The sequence below is a fragment of the Eleginops maclovinus genome, chromosome 7 (assembly GCF_036324505.1).
Source record: "Eleginops maclovinus isolate JMC-PN-2008 ecotype Puerto Natales chromosome 7, JC_Emac_rtc_rv5, whole genome shotgun sequence".
Classification (NCBI taxonomy): Eukaryota; Metazoa; Chordata; class Actinopteri; order Perciformes; family Eleginopidae; genus Eleginops; species Eleginops maclovinus.
Genome location: NC_086355.1, coordinates 24,372,751 through 24,399,370, shown reverse-complemented (window position 1 = coordinate 24,399,370; position 26,620 = coordinate 24,372,751). Strand labels below are relative to the sequence as shown.

At 41.2% G+C, this 26,620-nt stretch overlaps 2 protein-coding genes and 1 non-coding gene across 5 annotated transcripts; 2 read left to right on the top strand and 1 right to left on the bottom strand.

Moving 5' to 3' along the window:
• Positions 1-1,226: 1,226 nt before the first annotated feature.
• On the top strand, positions 1,227-8,444 carry ddx18 (DEAD (Asp-Glu-Ala-Asp) box polypeptide 18). The gene is made up of 14 exons (XM_063887598.1): positions 1,227-1,403; positions 2,718-2,894; positions 2,985-3,218; positions 3,695-3,830; positions 4,380-4,480; positions 4,586-4,785; positions 4,985-5,099; positions 5,449-5,588; positions 5,669-5,830; positions 5,916-6,068; positions 6,165-6,278; positions 6,817-6,873; positions 6,971-7,148; positions 7,266-8,444. The coding sequence occupies exons 1-14, from the start codon at positions 1,298-1,300 to the stop codon at positions 7,409-7,411; spliced, it is 2,019 nt and encodes a 672-aa protein (XP_063743668.1). The 5' UTR covers positions 1,227-1,297; the 3' UTR covers positions 7,412-8,444.
• On the top strand, positions 3,481-3,615 carry LOC134867903 (small nucleolar RNA SNORA13). The gene has a single exon (XR_010166209.1). It is a non-coding gene; the product is annotated as a small nucleolar RNA SNORA13 (small nucleolar RNA).
• On the bottom strand, positions 8,277-26,257 carry LOC134867203 (glycerol kinase-like). 3 transcript variants are annotated; one of them, XM_063887599.1, is made up of 20 exons: positions 26,022-26,257; positions 23,064-23,137; positions 20,925-21,031; positions 20,717-20,794; positions 18,735-18,820; positions 18,483-18,620; positions 18,186-18,295; positions 18,013-18,079; positions 15,046-15,081; positions 14,140-14,207; positions 13,836-13,878; positions 13,671-13,751; positions 13,461-13,539; positions 13,237-13,333; positions 12,985-13,069; positions 12,582-12,702; positions 10,683-10,826; positions 10,422-10,508; positions 10,193-10,267; positions 8,277-9,166 (listed from the first exon to the last, which is right to left on the bottom strand). In XM_063887599.1, the coding sequence occupies exons 1-19, from the start codon at positions 26,073-26,075 to the stop codon at positions 10,194-10,196; spliced, it is 1,629 nt and encodes a 542-aa protein (XP_063743669.1). In that variant the 5' UTR covers positions 26,076-26,257; the 3' UTR covers positions 8,277-9,166; position 10,193. The 3 variants fall into 3 exon arrangements, with proteins under 3 accessions (XP_063743669.1, XP_063743670.1, XP_063743671.1); XM_063887600.1 differs by having other exon boundaries at positions 18,741-18,820; XM_063887601.1 differs by lacking the exon at positions 10,193-10,267.
• Between the last annotated feature and the right edge of the window lie 363 nt (positions 26,258-26,620).

The following is a 26,620-nucleotide window of genomic DNA, read 5'->3' as shown; positions in this document are numbered from 1 at the left end:
AGCATTTTAATCGCTAATTATTGACCCTATTAAACAGGTAAACAACTCACTCTGTGTCCTGACCCTATTTCTGGGAAAGACATGCATTTATGATAAATGTTTGGATACCAGATGATTGAGATGCTACTCCATTTTGGACATGTATATTTTATGGTATTTTATTTTATTGCTTTTATTGTCTTTTTGTTGTTGTATTTTATCTCCTTTTTATATATATACATTTTTACTACATTTCAATCATTTTCTTGTCATTTTCTTTATCTTTTAGCACTGTCATTCATGTTTGTACGTCTGTAAAGCCCACTGAGACAAAGTGTTTTGTGATATTTGACTGCATAACTAAACTTTGATTTTATTAGATTTTATTTATGCTTTTTATGTGAACTTGTATAGACTTTGCTCTATGTTAAAGGTTTATTTCATTGAATTTTTTACCTGTCACACACAAAGAACAAAATAAAAACATTAAAAAGAACTGCTTTGATGACACATTTAGCTTTTTTAGCTATGCGTTTTGCAGTGTGTGATGTTGAGAGGAGATCCAGGTCTCTCCGTATGCTCCTTACGGGAGGGTGCTATGGCAACCGGAGAGGGTCAGGACTGTCAATCAGAAGATGCTCAGAGAGAAACTTGACTGCTTGAGGCCTTACAAAGATCGCAGGCAGGGTGATTCATACCTGGAAAGTTTAAACTAATGCATATGTCAGTGGGGGTCCCGGGCCTTGTTGATCAGGCCGGTAGCATGGCCCGGGACCCCCACTGACACTGGCTATTATCCGCCCCAGAAAAACATTATGCATTGCATTAATGCAGATCATGTGAACAACATCTTGTTCTTTTAAAATAGTAAATCCTGCACGTTGCACATTTCCTCTACACTTCCTCTTTCAAATCTGCACAGTACACCAATTTGAATATGGTATACAATAGATTTCATATGTATTATATTTGAATGTACTCAGTTTCTCACACAATTATATGTTGTGTAAATATTGTCTTTATTTATAAGACTATTTGTTAGAATAGTCTTACAATTATATTTTCTTAAATAGCTGTTATATCATTGCTATTTATATTTTATTTTATATTCCATAATGTTTCTACTTTCACTCAAGTAAAGATCTGAGTAGTTCCACCACTGTTTCTAATCAAGATTCATATATTTCCTCCTGGCCAAAAGTGTTTTCTCAAATTATTTGGAGAGAGGTCCTTCGAATTTCTGATCAGGCAATGCAGACTGCTACCCTGAGGGGTCCTGAACACCACACACATACACACGTGTGCGTGTACAGCAGCCATGGCGGACCTACAGATGAAGCTGCTCCGCAAGAAAATCCAGAAGAGAAGTGATAAAGACAAAGAGCGCAAACTGTTGAAGACACAGGCAGAAGATGAAGATACCGGTATGTCCTGTAGAACGAATATTAATATTTAACATATTATTGTGTTACTTAGTTTTTTGTTTCTAAAGAGGTATCGAACCTTTCATGCTAGGCTAGCTTAGGTTAGCTTCTCACGAGATGGATTTCAACCAGGAACTCTTGTCACACCGGTTAACGTGTGACATGACATTAGTGGATTTTAATTTATAACGAGATAATTATCTGTGTGTGCCACCATAAGTTGTTAATATGTTTTAAATGCTGCTAGCCTGCGCTGGACCACACGAAAGTTCTCTTTACCGATGTTATACAGGAGCAGAAGGCCCAAAAGTGTCACCCCTCACTGCCTTACATGAACCTGAAGAAACGTTTTAAACACCCTGGAGAAAAATGAAGCATCATGAAGTCCAACAGAACTGCTCAAAGATAATTCCATATCATCGGTGCTGTAAAGTCTCTAAGGGCTTGTACTTAAGTACAACTTTTAGGGACTTTGCACTTTACTTGTAGTATTTCAATTTTTTCCTACTTTGTACTTATATCCCACTTCATATTAGAGGCAAATATTGGACTCTTTATTCCCCTACTTTTATTTACCACTTATTAGTTACATTTATATATCAAAACCCATGATATACTTATTTAAAATGAAGCAGTACTGTACTACTAATAAACCCAATATTTCACAAAGTCTCTCTCTCTTTGCTCTACATTGACATGTTTTTTTCTTTTAGAGAATGATATAATATAATTTATTATAATTATGTTAAAAATTTAGAGTACCTATATGTCCCATATAGGGGAAATGTCCATTATTACAGCAAAAGTCAAGATGTAGACAATAAAAACCCCACTATGCACATATTAAATAAAAAGTTACATTTGCAATACATTTTTCCAATGTTCCCACAGTGTTCAGTGGTGTGCTTTTAATCCACTACATGTATTTAATCCCTTTACTTACTTTACAGATCTGGATTAATGATGGTAAATATAATCAGCCCTTAAATCAGACTTTAGTTCACCTGCAGTAAATCCAGCAGCTACCCTGCAGTATACAAAGCCATTCAAACTAGCTGCACCTTTACCAGCTCTGAGAACACTTTAATGATCAATAATTATAAAACATATCAGAGATATTATTCTGAAATGGACCAATCAAACAATGACTACTTTTACTGTCGCTACTTTAAGTTCATTTAGATGAGAGTACTTTCTACTTTCACTGGAGGAACATTTAGAATGCAATTAATTACACAGTCTTGAATACTTTTTCCACCTGTGCATATCATCTGGCTGATGTTGTGAATGTGTTTTGTTTCAATGTGTTGACAGCAAACTCAAACGGGTTGGAAAAGGTACCCGAAGCTGCCTGTAAGCTTGACGACAAACCCAAGAAACCCCAGCAGAAACGGAAAGAGGGATCACTGAATGGGACCCCCACAGCGGACACTGCTGTGAAGAAAAAGACCAAGAAGAAGAGAAAGCTTGTCGACACTGCAGGATCACCAGGTAACCCGCAGAGCACTCTGCTAACCTGACATTAATAACTACATTTTTTACCCGTGATGGCTAACTAACGTGTCATAATCCTGATTCCAGTTGAGAAGAAGACCAAAACAGTGAATGAAGCAGATGGTGATGAAGAGGTGGAGGCGAAAGCAGCATTAGCAGATGGAGAACAGGCTTCAGAAAAACCGGAGGAGGAGGAGGAGGATGATGAAGAGGGTGGAGATAATGATGATGAAGAGGGTGGAGATAATGATGATGAGGACAAATCTGGAGAGGAAGATGATGAAGAGGAGGATCAACCTGAATTACCATCCGGTTTAACAGGTAAAGAGGAAATAGCTCTGTTTATCTCATGGATGTGAATTAATAAGAATATATCTAAATGTGATTGTTGTTTGTTGTCATTGTTTGCATAACAACACAGAATATAACAACTTTGAAAGCAGTCTGAGGAGGATGAGAAAACAGTCACTTAGTCTTTAATTCATGAAAAGGGCCAGTGTGGAGTTCCATAGAAACACTTTACACAAAGCACCTGAGCGGGAAGCAGTCGTCTTTAACTCTGAGCTGAGGAGCATTCAGCCGGTGCCTTTATGTGTTGCCCGCTCAGTGTTTCCGTCATGAAGCGGGTGTCAGCAAAGGCATACAGAAACTCTTGTGGTGGTCTTTGTGGGGGGGGTCCCTGGTGATTCTCCTGACAGGACTCACAGCAAGCACACTGGGTATGATTAGTTTCTTGACATGCTTTGTCCTCGTGCTTCTTCTGTGCCTCTCCTCTGAACTGTTGTCTGCTGTCACAGGAGCGTTTGAGGACACCTCCTTTGCTTCCCTGTCGGAGCTCGTGAGTGACAACACGCTGAAGGCAGTGAGGGAGATGGGCTTTGAGCACATGACTGAGATCCAGCACAAAAGTATTCGCCCCCTGCTGGAGGGAAGGTAAGCATCCCTCTGTGACGGACAGGTTTCTTGATCATAGGCTTTTAGACGTTAGGTTATTTCAGGAAAGAGAGAAGCTCCTGTCGTCCGGCTAGGATCAGATCAGTCAAAGATATCCCCGACTCTGTGCCAGTCAAATCAGCTTGTTGGTTAGTACCAGTCCACACAATGTAGCCAACAATGTATTTTAGATTTTATATATTAAAAGCAACTTATTCAGACCAATGTGAAAAGGTGATTAAATGATTGAAATAGATTTATTTAATTCCCAATAATGATATCCTGTCAGATGTGGAACAGGCAGGAAGATGCTGGGAGTTAATGCACCATAATACACACTTCAACATTCAGGCTGATAAATACATTTTTATTTCATTAACATTGCAAATTAGATACTTAAGCTAATTGTGTTTCTTAAGAAAAAGAGAAATTCCAATTTGCAAGTTAAACTTAATAACATCTGAACTTGACAGGGAAACTTCATTAGTGAATTTTAGAGCAGCTTTTGTGTTATCTTCATAAAAACGGTCTTTATTTGCCTCTCTGTAGGGATGTCCTGGCTGCTGCCAAAACAGGAAGTGGTAAAACCCTGGCCTTCCTCATCCCGTCTATAGAGCTCATCTACAAACTCAAGTTCATGCCCAGGAACGGTGAGAGTCCCTTTTTTAAATGATATTTACTCTCCACGTTCTCCAGGATTCTGCTTCTTGTATCAAACTGTGATCTGATGTTTCATGTCTCCCCACAACCCCCAGGCACAGGAGTAGTGATCCTCACGCCCACACGTGAGTTGGCGATGCAGACATACGGCGTGCTAAAGGAGCTGATCCAGCATCACGTGCACACCTTCGGGCTGATCATGGGGGGCAGCAACCGCTCCGCCGAGGCCCAGAGGCTCGCCAACGGGGTCAACATCGTGGTGGCAACACCGGGCCGACTGCTGGACCACCTGCAGGTGAGCTTAACAGCAGAACCACCACACGTACTGAGTATCATGATGATGCCCTAATGGGTCCAGATAAAGCGTATGAACCGAGCATCACGCATTCTTATAGAGCAGAAACATTGGCTAAACATCTGATCACTGTTTTATTGACTCTTTCCTGTGAATGTGTGGATAAGATTATTCACACTAAATAACGTTGTGTTTTCAGAACACGCCCGGGTTCATGTACAAGAACCTGCAGTGTCTCATCATTGATGAGGCTGACCGGATCTTAGAGGTGGGCTTCGAGGAGGAACTGAAGCAGATCATCAAACTGCTGCCAAGTAAGTATCCACCTGACCTCTGACTGCTGTTGAAGGAGTATGTCAGCAATTCAGTAACGCACTTCCACAGTTAAGACACTGATTGACAGTTTGAACCAAAAAGCTCACATTCAGAACAGAGGAGGTAGAACTATGTTTACTCTTAGTCCCATAAACCCTAATCTTTCCTATTATGCATTTAGATAATGTCTTTTTATAAGACCCCTCACAACTCATGTCAACAGGGTTACATTATCCAATGAGACGCACGTGTGCTGTTCTCCTCATGGTCTGTTTGAATTGTGGGACCTCATTCTTCTGATCCACCTGCTGTCCCTGAATCCCTGCTTCTTGTCTATGCTGTCCCCAGAAAAGAGACAGACCATGCTGTTTTCAGCCACGCAGACCCGGAAGGTGGAGGACCTGGCCCGCATCTCCCTGAAGAAGGAGCCGCTGTACGTGGGCGTGGACGACAACAAAGACAACGCCACCGTGGACGGGCTGGAGCAGGTACGCTCTGCTGCTGTGTCTGTGAACGCAGAGCCGTCCTGCAGCGCCGCAGCACTCTAAAGAAATGTCTCGTGTTTCAGGGCTATGTGGTGTGCCCCTCAGAGAAGCGCTTCCTGCTGCTCTTCACCTTCCTGAAGAAGAACCGCAAGAAGAAGCTCATGGTTTTCTTCTCCTCCTGCATGTCTGTGAAGTTCCACTACGAACTTCTCAACTACATTGACCTGCCTGTCATGGCCATCCATGTAAGACGCGCCACATGGCTCATCACATTCATTCTCTCGCCTCCACAGCCAGCGCAGTAACAACGCTTCCTCTTCTCCTTCCCAGGGCAAGCAGAAGCAGACCAAACGTACCACCACCTTCTTCCAGTTCTGCAATGCTGACTCGGGCATCCTGCTGTGTACTGACGTAGCTGCCAGAGGACTGGACATCCCAGAGGTGGACTGGATCGTCCAGTACGACCCCCCAGATGATCCCAAGGTATCCAAACTGCTTCTACATTATATCACATTTGTTTACTTTTGGATTCAGAAGAAATGTTAGGAATCCTAATAAGCCCGTGTCTCCCCCCCTCAGGAGTACATCCACAGGGTGGGCAGGACAGCCAGAGGCATCAACGGCCGGGGCCACGCTCTGCTGATCCTCCGCCCCGAGGAGCTGGGCTTCCTGCGCTTTCTGAAGCAGGCCAAGGTAACCTTACTAGCTCTGCTTCATTCAGATTCACAGTGCAGGCTCTCGCATAAATCTACTGTTTACATTTTTTGTCAATTTGATGCGTCTTGCAGCCTCATGTCATGTCCTCAAATGGGATTGGCCATTTATTTACATGGCTGCCAGTTATTAGACTTTGTGCTTAAAGTGAGAAAATCAAACCCAATTTTGTATTCATCAAGTCACTAAGTTGATCAGAGGATCAGAAATCGTTTTGATTCATTTACAATCATTTACTGTTAGATCTTTTTTGTCCTAACTAGAGCTGGCTAGGGATCACATAGGGGTCATTTCATATCTTGATAATGATATTTGTCACCATATAGCAGGTTTTGTAGTTATTTAACAAATACATAAAATATCAAAATAATAATGGGTATAAATGATTGAGCACTGGTGAAAATCAGAATACCTTTAATAGTCCCACAGAGGGGACATTTGCATTATTACAGCAGAAAGAGAAAAGGACCTGGACTTCCTTTAGTAATGTCAGTACGAATAATGTTGTTCTGTCCAGGTCCCATTGAGTGAGTTTGACTTTTCTTGGGCTAAGATCTCTGACATCCAGTCCCAGGTGAGAACTCTCCTTTCTCCCATAGAACATTTAAAGGAAAAAACGCTCATTGTTGGTTTTGTGCCAGTTTACTCACACTCTGCCTGCTGTTCTCTAGCTGGAGAAGCTGATAGAGAAGAACTACTACCTCCACAAATCAGCGCAGGAGTCCTACAAGTCGTACGTGAGGGCTTACGACTCCCACTCGCTCAAACAGATCTACAGCGTGAACACCCTGAACCTCCCCATGGTGGCGCTGTCCTTCGGCTTCAAAGTGCCTCCATACGTCGATCTGAGTATCCTTTGCTTTGGTTGGTTTAATGTGTTAAGTTATGCTCTGTATCATTTCATTTACAATGAGAAGAAATGTATGTTAAACAGTTGAAGTTTCCCTTAACCCGGCTCCTCTCCAGACGTGCACGGCGGTAAAGGCGGAAAGATGCAGAAGCGAGGCGGTGGAGGCGGCTTTGGATACCAGAAGTCCAAATTTGGGCAAAAGTCAAGAGTCTTTAAGCATGTGAACAAAGGAAAGGGTGACAAGAGGCAGTTTTCCCGCTGAAGATGGAAAAGTGAACTCCTCCTGGACTGATTCCTCCTGTGTATTTAAAGAACTGCCTTTTTTAAATACATGAACTTCCTGCTGTGAGGGCAGGCTCCAGCTGTCCTGTGTGTGTCTAAATGTACAACTGTTAAAAAAACATCATTGGGATGTAGTGTGTTAAAGCTGCATTCCACTGTGGACTTCCTGTCCCAGAATATTAAATCTGTTGACTTTAAATGTTAACTTTGCTTCATATTGATGGGGACTGATTATGAGGAGCATATTACATGGAATGTTTTATATGCAATGTGTAATACCACGCCACCTAAATGTACACAAACAACTCAAACTTTAGGTGTGGTGTCAGACTGTAACGCTGGCCTAGCTACGGCGTTGTGCCTCTACCTGCTCTGTATGCTTTGACAGTCTCTTTATTGTATTAAATCCAAAGTAGCAGAAACGAGAGAAGCAGCTTCGTTGCCACCTGGAAACTGTTTTGCAAATAAAAACTATTTTCTGCTGCTTCAGATTTAGTCAAATGAACACATTTTAGAAACATACAGCCCCACCGTGAAGCGTGCTTCAGCTTCCTCTTCCTCATATCGGATGAGACCACTGGAATCAGATTCCTTATCACCTCTAGAGTAACCAGTGGTACTACAGGACTGGCACGGCTAGCCAGTTAGCAAGCTAGCTTAGGTAAATGTCTGGAAAACCGTACATGGACATCTGGACACTATGTTCACATTCTGTTCAGTTTGTTTGTGTTAAATTAATTTCCTGGCAATATTTTACACATCTCACCTTGGAGTATGTCAGGCAATTCAATACCCAAATGCTATATATAAAAAATCCAATAAATGAACTTGTAGAAAATGTCATCTTGAGGTGTCATCATTCAGGATGTCTGTTTATTAATAACTGATTAAAGATTAAAATACAAGGAAGCAATTGTAGTACCATGATGTTTTAATAGATTGTAAAGGGGCTTCCTTCAGTCTCAGATGCAAATGATCAACTTAAAGTCCATTCCTTAAACTAAAAATCCCTCCTAAACAATCTGCTTAAAAACCCTGTGTTAAAAATCCTGCCTGGCTCACAATCGTCATTATACACAGGATAAATTATAAAGTGCTGTTGTGAGATTGCCTGCAGCTAGACGTCAGTTCTTAATGCAAATGTGTGTGCTAACATTTGAGCAAGTTTCCCCTCAATCTAGAAAAATCATCAAGGAATAGTTCCTGATACCTTTAACTCAGGAGATAGGTCACTTTTTAGTTCAAAACACGAACCCCACCAGCAGGACAGATGCTGAGCAGTAAACTTTTTCAAGAATTAATCCCGCTAATCTTGTGCATCCCAAAGTTAAAGAGGCACGAAGACATTAAGATACACAACAATTAAAAACACAGTATCTCTTTAGTCACAGTGATGAGGTACAGTAGTGTGCCTGTTTGCTACGAACACCTGAGTTTCCTATGCCTAACAAGTCGAATAAGGCTAATTCATAGTTCATAAAAAGGACACTTAAAGAACACTTTCTTTTCAGAAAAGAAAGACAAAAATTCCAGAAATCCAAAAACGGTTCCGTAGTTGCTACAAAATCTCCCCAGGTTGTGTGGCTCTTGATTCTGTAGTCAGTTGTGCGGTCCTACTGCTAGCTACATCAGCCCAAATGACTGCATCAAGTAGCCTTCAAGTCCATTATTCCCTGGGAGCACATTTCCTCTTCCAGTGGCCTCACGGCTCCGTTCCACACTTACAGCTGGGGATCTGTCAGGGGAGAGAAGATCATTTTCAGAGAGACTGCAACAGATAGATTGTCAAACGTTAGTGTTTTTGGTTGGATATAAAGTGACAGGCAAAGTGGTTAGTTCCATGAAAATGTTTGAACCAAAACCCTGTGGGCGTTTGCTCTGCCAGTTAGCATCTTAGCACAGCTAAGCATTGGAACAGGTCCAGCTCAGGCAGAACTCTCAGAGGTTGATATTCAAAGATATATTACATATTTTCCTTTTATCTGAACTCAATCTCTATGTCTTAGTGTGAGTCGCAGACTGTGGAGCTATCTGCATTTTTTCAATATAATAGACCTAGATGGCAGAAGAAAAAAAAAAAGATAAGCAACAACTACAACAGTAATGTCTCCTTCCGGAGATCATGACCCGGTTACTCCACAGACCTTGCTGAGAGTAGTTTAATGTAGGAACTATTTTATTTATACCAAACTACACCCTTTTTCTGTTTACACACAGAAGAGGCTTCAGCTTAGTCATTGGTATGTGTAGTTTGATATTCATACATCAGACTGCTCACAACAATGTGTAGTTACATTATATTGTATAGATACTCTGCATCCAACACCAAAACAATCCAGATTGATAAGTGGAAAATATGTATTTATATTTTGGGATGAGCTGTCCCTTTAAGACGTTACCCAGACAGCCTGTCTTTAAACTGCAGCTCAACTAATGAAAGAGCACCGTGTGGAAAGTAATAAACTAAGTTAGATGCACACCCAAACAACACAGTAGGGCTACAGCGACGCAGTTCATTCATTTGACAATAATCTACTCAGAGGTCTAATAGCTGTAGTATATAAATGAGTTCTTTAAGAACAAATATATTTACCATTCAGCTGGTAAGGTAAATTGCTCCTTAAAGAGCCGGAGGATAAACCTGTCATTCAAAACATCTGTATTAAATATGAAAGAACTGGTCCGTCAAACCCTTCAGCAGTGTTAGTAGAACACAAAGAGGAAGCCACACACACAGCATGCAGCGGCAGCAATGTCGGACCTTAGGGGTCTGCTCTGATGTGGGGGGGAGGGGGAGGCACCCCCCAGGGAGTGCCGTTCATCTTCTTGCCTACACCTGTTGTCAGTGAAGAAGAAAGAGAGCAGCCGGAGGGATCACATCAGAATATTGCACGTGTTAGCCGTCCGAGGTTCAGGGGGAAATGTATGTCACTGACATCGTAATAAGTCATGATAAAACGTTTTTTAGGACAGGTATTGCAGATGTGTACCGTTGGTATTGCAGCAGGGCTCGTTGGTCTCCCAGTTCATGGATCTCTGGACGGCTTTCTTCCAGCGAGAGAAGCGGAACTCGCTCTCTGTGAGACGACACACAGACCAGGGTCAGATCAGATTCACACACACATTTTTCCCGGTACTTTTTGCAGACACGCTGTCATGATGGTAACATCCACTAGATGGCAGCAGTAATCCCACCATCTTTGAGAGGCACATGCCGAGTACCACACATTCCCTCCAGTGTTTCTCCTTACCGTCAGGGTTGATCTGAGGTTCATATTTCTCAGTAGTGACGTTTGGCAGATGACTGGGGCTTAGGTTCCACACCCCCACCCCCTCTGCTGCCCCCGCTGCCATGGCTACACCCAGAGCTGTGGTCTCCGACATGGTGGGTCGCACTGGAACAACATGTGCCGGCACACAGGGAGACATGTTTTTAGTCAGGTCCAATCATATCCATCCATCCTACTTTGCTAAAAATGGTGAACTAGTCTATTTAATCAAATGTTTCTGGTGTGGCAGATATTTAAGGAGGAACTATGTTCAAATGCCTCTTATTTTTACTTTGCAGGTAATGCAATCTTCCAATGAGGCATTTTGATAATAATCCAAGATACAGAAGTGAGATGTATTCTGGTACCAGGATGAAGCTGGACGTTGTGATGTCAATTCAGTTTAAACTAATAATGTCATCTGGGCCCACGAATGAGTACACATCAGTTATCTTACCCTAATCTACAGCCTTAAAGTCCACATCTGTGTGTGACTGTGTGTGTTTTCTTTTAACTGGGACAAAAGTCAGAGGGTTTAAAGTCCAGGTTCAGTCCTTGGTTACTCACAGTGACAAAACACTTTGAGAAACTTGAGAGGTGTTGTTAGAGAGAGGACTTTGGGGAAGCGGCTGATCACAGTGTTTTATTATTTATCCTACAGAGGTTTTTTTATGCTGCTACATAGGGACAGTAAAAAAAAAGATTACAATCCATGCAGCTGAACCAGAGAAAAGGCCAGTGTATATTTACAGACTCAACATTTATTCCTTACTTACGACCCATTCAGTTATTGCCATTACCATCAGACTTCTCACATGAAGTTCCCTCAGTAACGTCACATGACTGAATCGATCATGTGTCATCTGGACTTTACTTTTCCTAACTACAGTTGATTATAAACTGTTTCACCAAAGCACCATTGACCTTCAATTTATTATTTTCTAGTACTATTTTAAGAAATATTGCAAAACACAAGTGTTATATACTTATATATTCTACAGTACATTATAAATGTGAGCCCCTCTTTTTTTGGATCATTTTGCACCATCATTTGTTTTTCTTTCTTTGTCTGCCCACAGTGCACTGTTCCACAGTCTGATGGGCTGCAAAGGACTGCGGGCAGTACATATTGTTTGTAAGCTCACAACTTAAATGTTGACTAGTAAACAAGGCATTTGTCACTGACACGTACGCCACATACTATATATACAGTGTTAACCCCACATACTCAATTTGACCACAGACATAGTTTAACGTATCTCAGTAAGCCAGGTCCAACAGAGCCTATTTTACATCCCCACATTCTTTCTGGTCAAAACCTGGTGTCTGCATTACCCACAATGCAACCTGAAGTTAACCCTCTGTTCAGAGCTTCAGGTTTGTCTTGCTAATAGCTATTAATGTAACCTTGAGTCGGCAACTTGCAGCAGAAATGAGGAACTACAGAGATCTGATGAGCTCACTTCCTTAAAGACTGTTCACACCTCGCAGATTTTTTTCTTCAGACCAAACCGTCACTGACATCACTTTATCAGACTTCATAAATCCTTTTTTAGACACACTAAAGGCTCTATACTTCCTTTTTCCCCACACACGTAGATGTACCACGCAAAACCAGGACTGTACCCCTTTAAGTGCAGATGTTCTTCATGTTTTGCCTTACTGTCCTTTCACACTGACAACACTTGAGTTTGATTTTATCTTCATTAAATGATCCTAAGTTTATTAATAATAGTACTGTGTTAAACAACACGTGTGTGTGTGTGTGTGTGTGTGTGTGTGTGTGTGTGTGTGTGTGTGTGTGTGTGTGTGTGTGTGTGTGTGTTTGTGTGTGTGTGTGTGTGTAGTACATGCATGTGTGAGTTGAGAGAGTCCTCTTACCTACGGGAATGCAGAGGATGTCGGCCTGCAGCTGCATCAGGAGTCTGTTGGACGTCATGCCTCCGTCCACCTGCAGCTGGGTCAGAGGGACGCCGCTGTCCTGGTTCATCGCATCCAGGATCTGATACACACACAGGGCTGTCCCTTTAATACAAGCCCACTGCAGCCAATACCTTTCACACACCTTTAGAACCTGAAGGAACGTGCCACTGCAGCTGAAATACATTTTGTGCTATCTTACCCTTTGTTTTTCTGCATTAGTTAATTTATTTTTTAAATCACTGAGCATGGATGGATGGGAATACATTACATTTAATATGCTGAAATATGTTCCTTGCTTTTCGTCTGATGTTCTGAATAGGTGTGTATTTGGTTGCTGAAGGGAGCATGAGGAGAGTCTCACCTCTTTGGTCTGAAAGCAGACGGCCTCAAGGGCAGCAAAAGCCAAGTGGTTCCTGTTGGTGAACTGAGTGAGCCCACAGATGATTCTGGAAAACAAGCAAAAGAAAAGGGTTAATATGCATACTTTACTGTTGATGATTAAGGTGCTAAGCTCGGGTTAGGGTCAACTAATATGTAATGTCACAGTATGGCTTTATAACTAGATGTGTCCTTGTCTCTGATAGCTCAACAGTTAAACACCCGCTTGCCTCACCCTCGTGCACTGGGCTCCCAGTAGGGGGCGTAGAGTCCAGAGAAGGCCGGCACAAAGTAACAGCCGTAAGATGTGCCGGCTGCAGCTGCTAGCTTCTCTGAGAGAGAACAGAAAGGAAAAGTTAGTCAAACTCATTATATAATTTATAGAGCCCATGTGTGAACAGACACATTTGTTCATGATAAAATGTCACATAGGACTAGGTAATGCTCGAGTGTTAGTACCGATCTCTGAGGAGGACTGTACAATGCCCAGGTTGTCCTTCAGCCATCGCACCACGGCCCCGGCAATGGCTACAGAACCCTGGGAGGAGGAAAGAGAAACATAAGACCCCAATCACACAAGAGGCAGGTAGAACATTTCACAGCAGGGTGCATCGTTGAGGTCTTTATTTCAATGTGGAAGTGGAAACCTTGTTAAAAAGCTTCACACACCTCGAGTGCATAGCAGGCAGGCTCATCTTTTCCCAGTTTGTAGGCAACTGTGGTCAGCAGGCCGTGGTGCGACGTCAGAGGCTAACCGGAGGACATGGAAATACGTTATGCAAGGTGTAAAGCAACAGAACAGAAAGCACTGTAAGGTCTTCTTGTTGTCCTTACCTTGGTCCCTGTAGTTCTGAGCATGAAGCAGCCGGTCCCATACCTTCACAGAACCATGATGGAGAAACACAGAGACAGATTAGAGCCCTGATGCATTTCATCACTCACTCAAAGAAAAGTATGTGATGTAATCTAGCTACTCTTAAATCAAGCTTTAGCTGCATTCCATTCAAACTCAGTGGTGAACACAGGTGACGTTTTAAAGCCATCAGACATCTTTATTGTTATGAAATGTTGTCAAACACAACTATAGCATGCTATCTTTAGCAGCGATGTGTAATGAATAGACCAATGGGGGGCTTACGTGTTTTTTGCCTGGCCTTCGTTGAAACACATCTGACCAACCAGGGCAGCCGACTGGTCGCCAAGACACTGAGAGAGAAAACACAGTATAATCCTCTCCTGGTTTCACTAATAAGCAAACACAGACACAAGTGTGTACAACCCCCATTAACACAGTGTCTTACACTCCAAAACGAAAAGCGTCAAGATCCCCCGAAAAAAATGGAGCTGGGTCGATCCTGCACTTTTTGAGAATATATCAATATTGAAATAGAATCTAGCAACAATACAGCGCTAAAATGACTTTTCTTTTACACAAATCATTAAGAAAAGGAGGCCTTAAATAAGGTTATTAAAGAACTGTAAAGACGCTATAAACATGTGAACTGAATAGGAGATTTTACAATTGAAAAACAAGCAGCTTAATAGAAACATAACTGGAAAGAATAAGAATCACATGTCTAGAAATATGGTGAATGTAACTTCAGTAAGGAGTTAGTACAGAGAGACATCCAGCATTTAGATTTTCTCTTTTGTTTATTATTTATAGGTATGTCTTTGAGTTAAATTATTATTATATTTTTTTATTGTATTCTTTAAACTACTGACAACATTTCTCAGTGTTGGAATTCAACAGACACTGGAATGGTTGTCATACATGTAGAGATCAAGATTTAAGAAACATTTGGTGTGGTTTCTTCTTTTTTCCCAGAGCTGTATGATGTCTTTGTGAGCATTAAACCAATTTGACCTAACCTTTCTTGCTGCTTTAGGGCTGATTCATTAACACAACGTACAGGTATCTGATATAGGCTAGTATTGGCCTGGGCCAAGAATTGGAGGGCCAATCTATCCCCCCATGTCTGAAATAAGGCATGTATTGGTGTCATTATTACCAGCGGGTTACATGACAAGTTAACGTGCTTACCCCAGAGATTGGAACTCCTGCAAGAGAGCCGGATTTCTGTCAGGAAAAATAACACACATATGTTCAGAGTTAAAGTAAATGACTGCAGGAAAATGCCAACTGTTAGGTAATCCAGTTACAAAACAAACAGCAAGACATTTTAATCAACATGAAGGGGCTAAACGACATCCAACACGTGAGATAGGTATCTGTAGCCAAGAACGCAACCATCCAAAGAAACACTATCAGACTATCAGTGCGTATTTCCAGCTTATTCCCATGATGTGATTCACAGGTACAGAGCAATTACCTTTTACCTAATAGAGACGTGATTATGATATGATGTGTAATCAGATTATTATTTCTTCAGAACGTTATCAATTTAACAGCTGTGACACCTCTGTCTGGTCCCAGTTTAACGCCAGCCCTGCAGAACGCTTGTTTACATAATTCTCAGGCTGAAATATTTTGTCAATTTGAAAAAAAATAATGGACTTTTACACTCCTATGTGCTGTGGTAAAGGATTGGGATAATACTGTGTTGTGACACAGGATTTATCAGCCAATGAAGCGGTCTCTTCTCTAACTAGTGACACAGGATTTATCAGCCAATGAAGCGGCCTCTTCTCTAACTAGGGCAGGCTTCTAGTAGTCTATCATGTCAAAGGTAGGTTTAAGAGGATGTGGGAAAAGGACAGTAAATGAAAGTCGGAACCATAAAAACAAACTGTGGACTGTGGACTGCGGGGCAAAGGGCGTGTTGCGTAAAAAAAAGTTTAAAGTCAAACCCAGGTTGTGGTCAAGAGATAACACAGACAGACAAACAAAGATAACGGGCCCTGAGCAATCCCAAACACTCACACACTTGCATTTTGTAATATAAACTGGGATTTAGCTGGGAGGTGGGCTCTGTACAACCCCTGTTTCTATTTGAACGTATCAGTCAGGCCATTAGAAAGGAATCTCATTTCACTTGAAAGCAGGTCATAGTAATCCATGGATTCAGAATCAACAAACAATCATTGAATGACTGACTCCGTCTATCCGGAACAACGGATAACATGAAATACTTCTGTAAGCATGTGCTAAAGAAATACAAAGAGCAAACATATTTACAAGTATAATGTTCCGCAAGAGGCAAGATGAGGTAAATACCCGGTTTTAAAAAAGCAGCCTTTTGCTACCTCGGCTTTTTGTATACTATGCCTCATCTGATATCAGACTATAAATACTAAATCTTTATAGCTTTATTCATGAATCCTGATTTAAATGAAATCCAATTCCAGCAGGAATTCCAAAGTAAATTCAACAGGACAATAACACTTAGCTGGAATGCTTTTAGTACGTCACTATCAACACTATCAGTCCAGTATCGCCGTTCTGTGGAAGAGCACGTTGCAATCTTATCAATTTATATGGTCGCTACGCTGATTAAAATATTTCCTGAGGCGGATGCATAACATCATGATTATAGTTAGAATTTTCTTTTATATGTTACAAGTCATATCCAGATTGAAATAAGCAGTCATTGCTGAGCATTTCCATTTATGATCTGTCAGATGCCGTCCAGTTGAGGCCTATCCCGTCAGTAGGTTGTCCTATGGCCATATGAGTGCTAGCAGAGGAGAAGTATGTACGTATGGGTACTATGTTGAATCAATTCAAACAATGGCAGTGCCGTGTTCGGTTTTGGTTCCAAAAGGAGAAATTTTGAGCTTTAATGTGTTATCAAAGGATCTAAAAATCTAACAAAATAGGTGCAAGTTCATTTCCTAGACTTACTTCCAGAGGGACTGTGGTTTAGCCATTTTCCATCCATTTATCCTGGGGACAGCACCAACGAGTCACCATGATGGGTAAGTGTTGGTTTCAGTAACTAATAAGTGTATTCATAAATAAGCACATACTTAAAGGTCTGCTATTATGCTACTGTATATCTGAACAATATAGTGTAGGGCCATATCTACAAAAGTTGTCTGTGAAGTGTTTTGCTCAAAATAGCAAACAGATCCCCCATTGTAGCATGCCTCATCCCCCTCTATCTCAGCCCTGTTCCTGAAGTGCTAATTCTGTGACTGTAGCTTTAAATGAACTAGCTGCTGCTGGCCACGCCCCTTTGGAGCTGCTGCTGGCCACGCCCCTTTGGAGTGTCACGCTCTCTCCTCTGAAGAGAGTTTTGTACCGGGAGAAACTCAGCTAAACGCTGCCGTGATTAAACGCCATATTCTGTTCCAGACCACATCCAGCATTATCTCTGAAACAGTATGGAGCTCAAACGTTTCTCTCTAGGTTTACCACAAGGACAGGACCTTTATATTACACACAGTCTCTCCAGTACAGCGTTAGCTCTGAGTGTTAGCAATGCTTGCTAATGTAAACAGACCATATCACTTCCAGAACAGAGGGGATTCAGCTTGCTGACTGTAGACTGTGTCATGTGGGCGAGACGTTGCCAGGAGTTCAATGTTAAGACAGCCCATATTTCCGATATATCGGCAGCCGATCTGGATCAGCTCGTTTGTACCCCCGTTATGTGGGTAAGGAGCAAAAGGGAGAGGGTTGTATTTTCTGACACTTTGTGAGTCTCCTTACACACCGGGGACACATATTTACGTATAAAAAACAGCAAAAAATGCCTTTAATGTGGAAAGGGGGTAGAGTACTTGAAGTCATTACAGGCATGACCAGATTCATTTAGAAAAACCTAAATATGTAGAGCTGCTGGCTCAGGGGGTCAATGGCCATATAGCAATTTGGAGGGACAATGGTTTGATTCTGGCAAAAAACCTAACCCTCAATGTGCTCCTATAAGCATTTCTGCACGATAAAGGTATATATAGGTCGCTTTAGATAGAAGTGTCAGTTAGATAAATACAGTGACATAATATAATAACAGATCAGGACTTTTTACAAGATAAATCAATGCCAGGAAGCATACAGTATCATGTCAAAACACAGACAGTATAACTGAAGCTTAACTGAGCTTACCATCCAGCCATAGATTTCAGAGGAGCTTCTGACAGTGGGGAGGATTTCCATCGGGACATCAAAGTACCTACAAGTAGTAGGCTTTTTATTGAGCAGTTTGTCTGTATTTGGACAGTGTTGAATGTGGTTTGATATGTTAAATGGGTCTGATTCCACTAGTATAGTGTGTTTACCTGCAGAGCTCAGGATCCCAGTCCATGCTGTGGATGTTGAAGAGCATGGTGCGGCTGGCGTTTGAGACGTCTGTGCAGTGGACCCCTCCGCTGTTGCCCCCCGTCAGGCACTGAGGAAATCAACACTGAAATTATCACATGTTGTATATTGAAAGGCGATGGAGATTCGTTATTTGTTTCACTGTATCTGGTTATGAAACAGCCCCTGCGAATCACACAGGAAACCCCATGTTCTGGATGGTAAACTGACTTCATAAAGTGCAGCAAAACAGGTTAAAAAAAAATGTTGTTGCTTACCCAGATGATCCAGGAATCCACCGTTCCAAACATTGCGCGCTGACTCCGCACGGCTTGCTGCACTTTCTCCACGTTGTCGAGCAGCCAGCGGAGCTTCACTGCACTGAAGTAGGTGCTGATGGGAAGGCCCGTCTTGTGCTGGAGAGAGAGCAGAAGGAAAAGAGATCAGAGTCTTTGTTTGGAAAATAAATACCTTACGATATTCAAACCATAAGAAAAAGAGAGAACCACTCAAAGTCCTTACTTACTCACACTCACCTTGAGGTGGTTCTTGTTTTTGCCTGGGGATTTGTTGATGAGACTCTCCACAGTAGACTGTGTGCGCAGGTCCAGCCAAACTACAGACACAGAGCAGGAGGGATTACATATAGGAACAATGGAATATCTCAATTAGATCACTGTTGTCCATTGACAAAATAAATTATGACATTTCACAGCTTTCTGCCAACCTCAGACCTTTGGAAAATAGATTGTATTACATTTGTAGAATTTGCAAAGTAGCTAAGGGGTGAATTATCATTGAAGCACAAATATTAGAGGAAGTACATATAAGAAACCTGTTTTTAAAAAGGAACAATTTTCTAATAATAATGTTGACCTCAATCTGAATACTGAGACCAGGAGCAATTGACAATAAATGATCAGTTAAAGTAGTGATGATATAAAAACATTGTTGTTATTCCAGCAGTAAATACATCTCACTCCAGAAGCAAATTACCCTCTGAGGTTCTGAAGGGGACATATTCAGTGTGTAGTGTCTCTACTGGGACATGTCTCCATGCTTTAATGTTCAGAAAGCTCTTTATTATTCTCATACTGCCTGTGCTGCTGCACCTCTTTTCACCCTCTGTCTGAAACCAGAGCCCAGTCTGCTCTGATTGGCTGGCTGGCTCAGAAGTGATGGGTCAACCGCTTAGAGATGAGCGCTGTTACGGAAGTAATCAAAGCAGTCTGATGGAGGTTCAGGCAACAATAGGCGAGCTCAAACTACTGGATTAACTGATTGGTTGTCATTGGAATTGTCATTTGAATCATCTAAAATATTTTATAACAACTTATAAAGTTTACACATGTTGTCTTTAGGCTAGATAATAGAGCATTCTAATCTCTTGAAGAACTGCTGTGCACACGTACAGGTTGACACCCCCTCCCTCATAATAGCACTCACATTCCATTCTGGGATGCTGAACAGCTAGCATGTGAACAATGCAGATCAAGGAGGATCTGAGTATGTGACAATGAGAGCTCTGACAGTAATATAAGGAGACTGCATATGATCAGCTCCTACACTCAGGCACTGACCCGTGGGGGGTGGGTGGGGGGGCAGGGCCAGACATGACGTAGTCCACTACCATCTGATGCAACCTAGCCACGCGCTGTGCCAATTCCCAGATGACATAATCTCTTGTTTGCTCAACTAAAGATCTTACAAATCAAAATGACTGAATGCAGCTCAAAATGTTGTAACAAAGGAATTTTGTGCAACTTCTTTTTGAGTGTTAATAAACCATATTCTATAACTTATTATCCAATTCTGTGTTTCTCCTTTAAGACAACTTCTTTCAAAAAATCATTTCCACACATTTAACTTTCTTTTTTGGTTATAGGTTCAATTTACCTCATTTGTACAAAATTACATTACATTTTTTAGTTTAAAAAACTAAAGAAATGCAATAATTAATTGGGGCAGCTGTGGTGCAGTGGGATAGTGCGTCGATCATCAGAACAGGGGAACTGTTGAACAATGGTTCAATTCCCACCTTGCCCGCCACTGTATGCCGTTGTGTCCTTGGGCACTTCATCCGAAATTGCTCCTGTGGGTATTGTCCGTATTGATATGGAATATGTAATATGTATTGTAAAGCGCCTTGAGCACCTGGAAAGGCCCAAAATAAAAATGCAATGATTTATTATTATTATTATTATATAAGATCAGAGCTACATATTTTGATGGATAATCATGGACTGGTATATGTCATTGTTTAGGATTCTGTTTAGAGACCTTTTTCATAATTGCAGCATGTCATGATAACAAGTGATATTCATTTAAATATAACAATATTTAAATGAAAGTAGTGATCATTCAAATTTCTTGTAAAGAATTTACTTTGGAATTATCCTTTTTTTTAAAAGACATTTAGATGACATAACCCCTTATTCCAGCGGAGGTCAATTGAATGTCTGTGAAAAGATTTGGAGTGATACTTGTAAATTCACATGTATAGTGCACCCACCAATGGCGTTGTAGAGAGGCTCTCCAGTCTCTTTGTCCCAGACCAGGGTCGTCTCTCTCTGATTGGTCACCCCCACGGCTGAAAAAACAGCAACAACATAAATGTCAATAAACTCCCAACTCCACCCGTTCCTCTCTGTTTCAGTTCTCTTCTCCAGCCATAGGTGTGTTAGCATGTCTCCCCCCACAGCTCAGTACCGGTTCCCCACCTTTGATGTTGCAGATGTCGATGTTGAGCAGGCTGAGTTTCTCACATGTCCTCTCCATGCACTCATAGACCGACCTCATGATCTCTTTGGGGTCCTCCTCCACCCAGCTGTGTACAGACAAGCATGTTAACACACACACAGAACCACATGTGAGTGTGTGTGCACAGACACATGTTGGTTTGTACTCCAGAATAATACAAAAAGTCATCAGCGTAAAGTATAGTTGTGTGCGGCTCTTTCTATGGGTTACCTGCTTTACTGTTGGCTCAATTCCTGCATACCTATTGAATCATGAGTATGGTGTTTGATCCATAGACACTCAAAAACTGAGCCAAGATACAATAATATTATAGTTTGGCATTACGTCAGACTGAACCAAATACATAAAATAGAATGTCCTAACATATTTCTTAGTCTCTGACTCTGGAACAAACAGTTCAATTCCCCAAAACGACTCTTTTCTCTTTGACCAAATCCCTACGGTTCTTTAATGTGATCTTCCTTCGATAACTAATGTAACATATTTCCCTTCCATTTACTTAGCCTCCCTTCAAACCGTTGGTAGCCCTCTGATATAGAGGGGCTTTCTATGATAGAGTAACAGTATATACCGGATGTATTGTGGCTTCTTAAGGCTACAGTAAAAGGCTGTACTGCCAACACTAAGTACAAAATGTGTCACAGTTTAACAAGTCACAGTTGCTTTTGAGTGTCACTCCCCTGCGGCTCCTTCCCTCTCACAGACACACCAACAGGTGGGTGAGTGTGTGAGTCTCAAGAGAGCAAAATACATTAAGCCCCAGAGTGAGTATAGGTTCAGAAATTGTAATAGAAGATGTCAGACTCCGTGAGATAAGGTCAAACACTGTGTTGTGATAGAGTAAATGTGTATACTAGGTATTACACTGATATGATCATTAAAGGCTTGAATCAACAATCATCAATGAAATGTACGGTACTTAACGTACGTAAAGAAAATATAAAATATGTTTGTACGAGCTCTTGGCGCCGTGCTACGTTGTGGCAGCAGCTCCCTGTGTTTTGTAGATTTGGTCTTTTTTAACTATTTTATTCTCATTATTTGTGATTTTTCTTTTGACTGTTTATTTATAATTGTACACACTTATTGTACATATTATATCCTGCTTTATATTTGTTTTTGTTTATATTTTCTGTAGAATTTTTTTGCAAATTGTATATTTTTCACTTTCTTTCTAAATGCTGTCTTATCTCATTGTAATTACAATGCCTTGTTTTTATGATGCTGCAACGAATACATTCCCCATATTGGGATCAATAAAGTAATTCTGTCTGTGTCTGTCTATCTATCTATTCTATCTAGAGACATTGCCTAATTATACTTACGTTTTATTCACAAATCCTTCCACCTAGTTTATTTTATAATGGTTAAAACATGCGTATCAGCAAACAGCTGTTCCTTAGCAACCATGCAACATGACCTCAGCTGATCCTCGGTCGTTTCAGGATGTTCATTCAGGCAAAAATATTTACAGTTTACACAACAGTTCATCATCTACCACATTTAGTAGAAAGCATGAGAGTAGAAAGCACCATATAAACGTATATCAACCAAGCCAGCGTTTGTGCGTACAATAAAATAAGAGCTGGACCTTAGACTTACACACACCAAATAAAGTCAGAGAATAATCTCAACACAGACAAATTGTAACCTCAGTAACCAAGTAAACGTTCAGGATAAAAGGTGGAGACATTAGGCAGCTCTTTTGTTGAATGCAGTATGGATTTTGCACTTTATCTTTAAATAAGTTTTTGGACTTTTAGTTAGTGAGTTCATTAGAGATTGTCTTTATTTGGATGTTAGGCAAACAGCTATAATACTGACTGACTATTCATACTGTCAATATTGTATAAAGCCAGTTGTGACTGCAGAATATTGTTCTGTTGATTAAAGGTGTTTCTTAGAGCAAGTTACAATGTTAACCTGAAGTACATGTAGTGAATTGAATAGTTCTTTTAGTAGTAAAAGTTAACGTTTGAGTCAATGGTAAGCTCTCTTTTGAGTTGGACTGTGGGTCACCTACAAGACCTTTGACAAAGTCACCTTGGTGTGTGGGAAGATGTTAGCGTTAATCAGTGAGAAACGATTGAAGAACTCACCCCTCCTTGGGGAAACTCTGCTTGATCTCTACTTGGTGTTGACTCATCAGCTCTGCGGTTTTGGCGTTGAACACCTGTGAAGAAGTTCAACTCGTAAGAATGCACATAAAACAAAGGACACAGGGGTGTGCCTGGGAAACATTCTCTTAATTATAAGGGGACACATAATTTAGCACAACACAGGACTGGAAGAGGCACAGAATGTTTCCCAGTGATAAAATTGAGGATGACTGACAGGATTTGTACTGCTACACTGCAGGCACAGTAACAAACTATAACGGCACTATAATAAAAAGTGGCAGAGGAAAGATTTAACTGTAAGTTTTAACCTACATTTAGACAAAAGTTAGCATTTATTCTAATAAGAAAGTAGAGTAATCAGTGCGAGCACAGCAGCACAATTCAGCTACAGACTTTAGTCATATTAGGTTTGGCTGGAGCAATTCAACACAGCACGAGGGAAAACTGGGACGCATTACCCTTGGAAACATTTGACCAGCTTGTAATACTTTGCACTTGATGATCCTCTCACAGCTGACTGGACAGACACACAACAAACAGGCCACAAGCAGAGACACTCAGAGGAGAGAGGTAACATTCTGTTGAGGTCACGCAGTTGGACAGCAAACAGGAACATTCTCACCCCATCTTAAAAATGGACAGACCCTCTGAGCTGGCCAGTAGGATCCCTGATGTCTACGGTCATGGGTCTGTGACAGTGGATCCAATAATAAAGTGTTGCCTCAAAATCATATACTTTGGCTCAAGGCAATCAAGATCCTTTTTATGAAAGTACTTTAGGAAGGTGCAGAAATACAGGTGGATGCTGGAGGGAAGGCTCAGTTATGTTGTGAGGATTTATTTCAACATGGCCAAGGGCTTAATTATTATCTTATTATCTATCCGGAGACATGTTCCCTTATCGTTGTTGGTGTCCTGAGATCAAGCTGACAGACAACCTGCGAGGTTTAACTTCTGGTCCAAGTGACCTGTGTCATCTGACCAGCATTTAGTCAGGGACCTCTCAAATGGTTCTTCAGAAAGAACAAGCCACTAAACAGAAAAACATTCAGGGTGAGGTTATGGTACTTGTTTGCTGCAGACTTCATTTACCACATAGGTTTGAGATATAATCTCCAGCATGAGGAAAAGGCTTCGGTGGGTTACAATTTTAAATCATACATCTGTGTATTTCTGTATAGATTATGGTTCAAAATATTTTCTCATAGGCATCGCTCACAAAATACCCTCTTTTCTGTCTCCAACCGGATATGAGATAACAATAGCTAGTCCTGGTACTTATTCAACTTTAAAATGTAGGCCCAAAATTTGTTCATTTTGATCTATTGTTTTGAATTTAGGACCAAACACCAGTGTCTCCAGAGTGGTCTCAGTTGGTTTTAAGACAGAAGCCATAATTTTCACAGAAATGTTTACCAGATCTACTCAGCCATTCAAAACCCTGTCACTCCATCCTTTGGATCTAACAGCACGTTAAACTTGTTAATTGCACGTATTTTGAGCCAAGTCTCCATTTTCCAGCTGACCTACTTGAGGAATCCCAATTATGTTCACAATGGTTAACCAAACAGGACTCATATTGCTCAACTGAAAAAAAAGCTAAAGAAAACTTTTAAAGTAGCGTGTGCAGTGTTCGCACAAGTAGAATCAGGAGAACGAATGGGATATCAAGCAGGTGAGACTCTTTGCTATCAGTATGCACCAACTACTGTAAATGGCGGGAATTCAAGAAACATGACTGGTGGGATCGGTAGCTTTTGAGGCGGTTGTGAACTTTTCAGAACAGAATATCAATGAGTAAAACTCTTAATGCAAATACCCACACTAACTGGCTATATTATTGTTTTAACACTTGATGCTGTCTTACCACACATTACAGAGGGGACCATCGGTCATTAATCACTTCACATCCACTGCAATGCATTTCTAACCAACAGTTCAATTTGGCACATCCTGCTTAAAGCATACAAGAATCACTTTGACTTGTATTCAGTGGTGGAGTGTAATAAGTACATTTAGTCACGACTGTACTTTTTACAATGTTAAAGTAGTTTTACTTTAACATTTCAATTTAAAAGTTGTTGTCTGCGACAGTAAAATGTTACTTTATGCACATAATTGTTCTGCAGAATATGTACAACTACTTTTTATATTTTAAGTAGGCCTACATGTTCTCGTCACCCACCACTGCTTGTAATAATGTGAAATCTTCAACAGTTGCACTACATACCAAGCAAAACAGCCTACATTAATCTCTGTTGGACTATTTAAAAATATATATTTGATAAAGTGACTATTGTACACTGTATTGCTGCATCATTTGTTGATATTGATATTTGCTGATAAATCAATATAACGTTGTTATGTTCTTTGAAAATCCCATACATGGTGTATTCCCAGGTCTGATAGAGTTATTAACCCAGTGCACACGCGTAATGATAGTTTGAGCCTCATATGAGGACAGTCTATGATGATAAGTAGGTTAGCACAGACTGTGTAGGTTAGCGCCATAGAAACTGAGGATAAAATCAGAGCTAATAACACTAGCATCTGTAGTCCAGTAGGAGTGCACGAGGGCTTCTATGTTTATATTCACTCTCAGCATGTTTGTTTTACTTTAGGAGAATGCATGCCAAAAGGCTTCTAAAGCTAACGGTAGATAACACGCCACACATATACTGTATATTATAGAACAAATAGATATTGAGGGGGCTAACCTTTGCCGCGTGAAGACAGCAAGTTATCTATTACAGGAGTTATCATTACCACTTGCAAAAAGTTGGTTTCAGTCGAAGGCTTTGTGTTTTTTTTATCAGCTATGTCGCCAAATAAGATAGCAAATGCCGACTCATTAAGTAATCAGAGGAGTTGCATCAATAAACAGCCCTCTCTCTGTGAACTGTGGGTAAACGTCCAAGGATGAACCACGTCACTCACCAGAAACCGTGTGGAGCTCGTGCCCTGGTCTATCGCAGCAACCAGCGGATCCATCCTCAAGACTTTTTTTCGTGGTTGTTAAAACACTCAGAAAAGGCGTTTAACACTACCAGCTGCTGGGGTTCAGAAGTGTTGTTTCTCTTCAACAGCAGCCACCACTCCTCGTGAGGGGGTAGGTCAGCAGGCGCGCAGTAGGGGGCAGAGCATGTATGTATGAGGAGAAGAAGACCTGCATGTATGAGGAGGAGGTGAAGTCACCGGAACCGGCCGCTGACAACGCGATTGGCTGCTCGCCAGAAGGCGTGGGCCTCGTTCCGGCCAATCAGGTTTGGGGGCACGTTCTCAGGGGTGGTCGCGCTATTTATATGGCTACAGTCGATGAATGAGAATAATCGATCCTAACACAGGCTGTGTCGACTTGTTAGATGAAGTCGATATTTAAGCAGACAACGCTCTCACAGGAATCCTCTCCCCTTACAGCTGGCAAATACTGAGACCTGAAGACTTGAATTTAGGAAATCACCTGTTCCTGAGCTTTTTAATTGAAATGTATCAACCTGTAACCTGCCCTGGAACTCATCCAACCACATTCCTTCTGA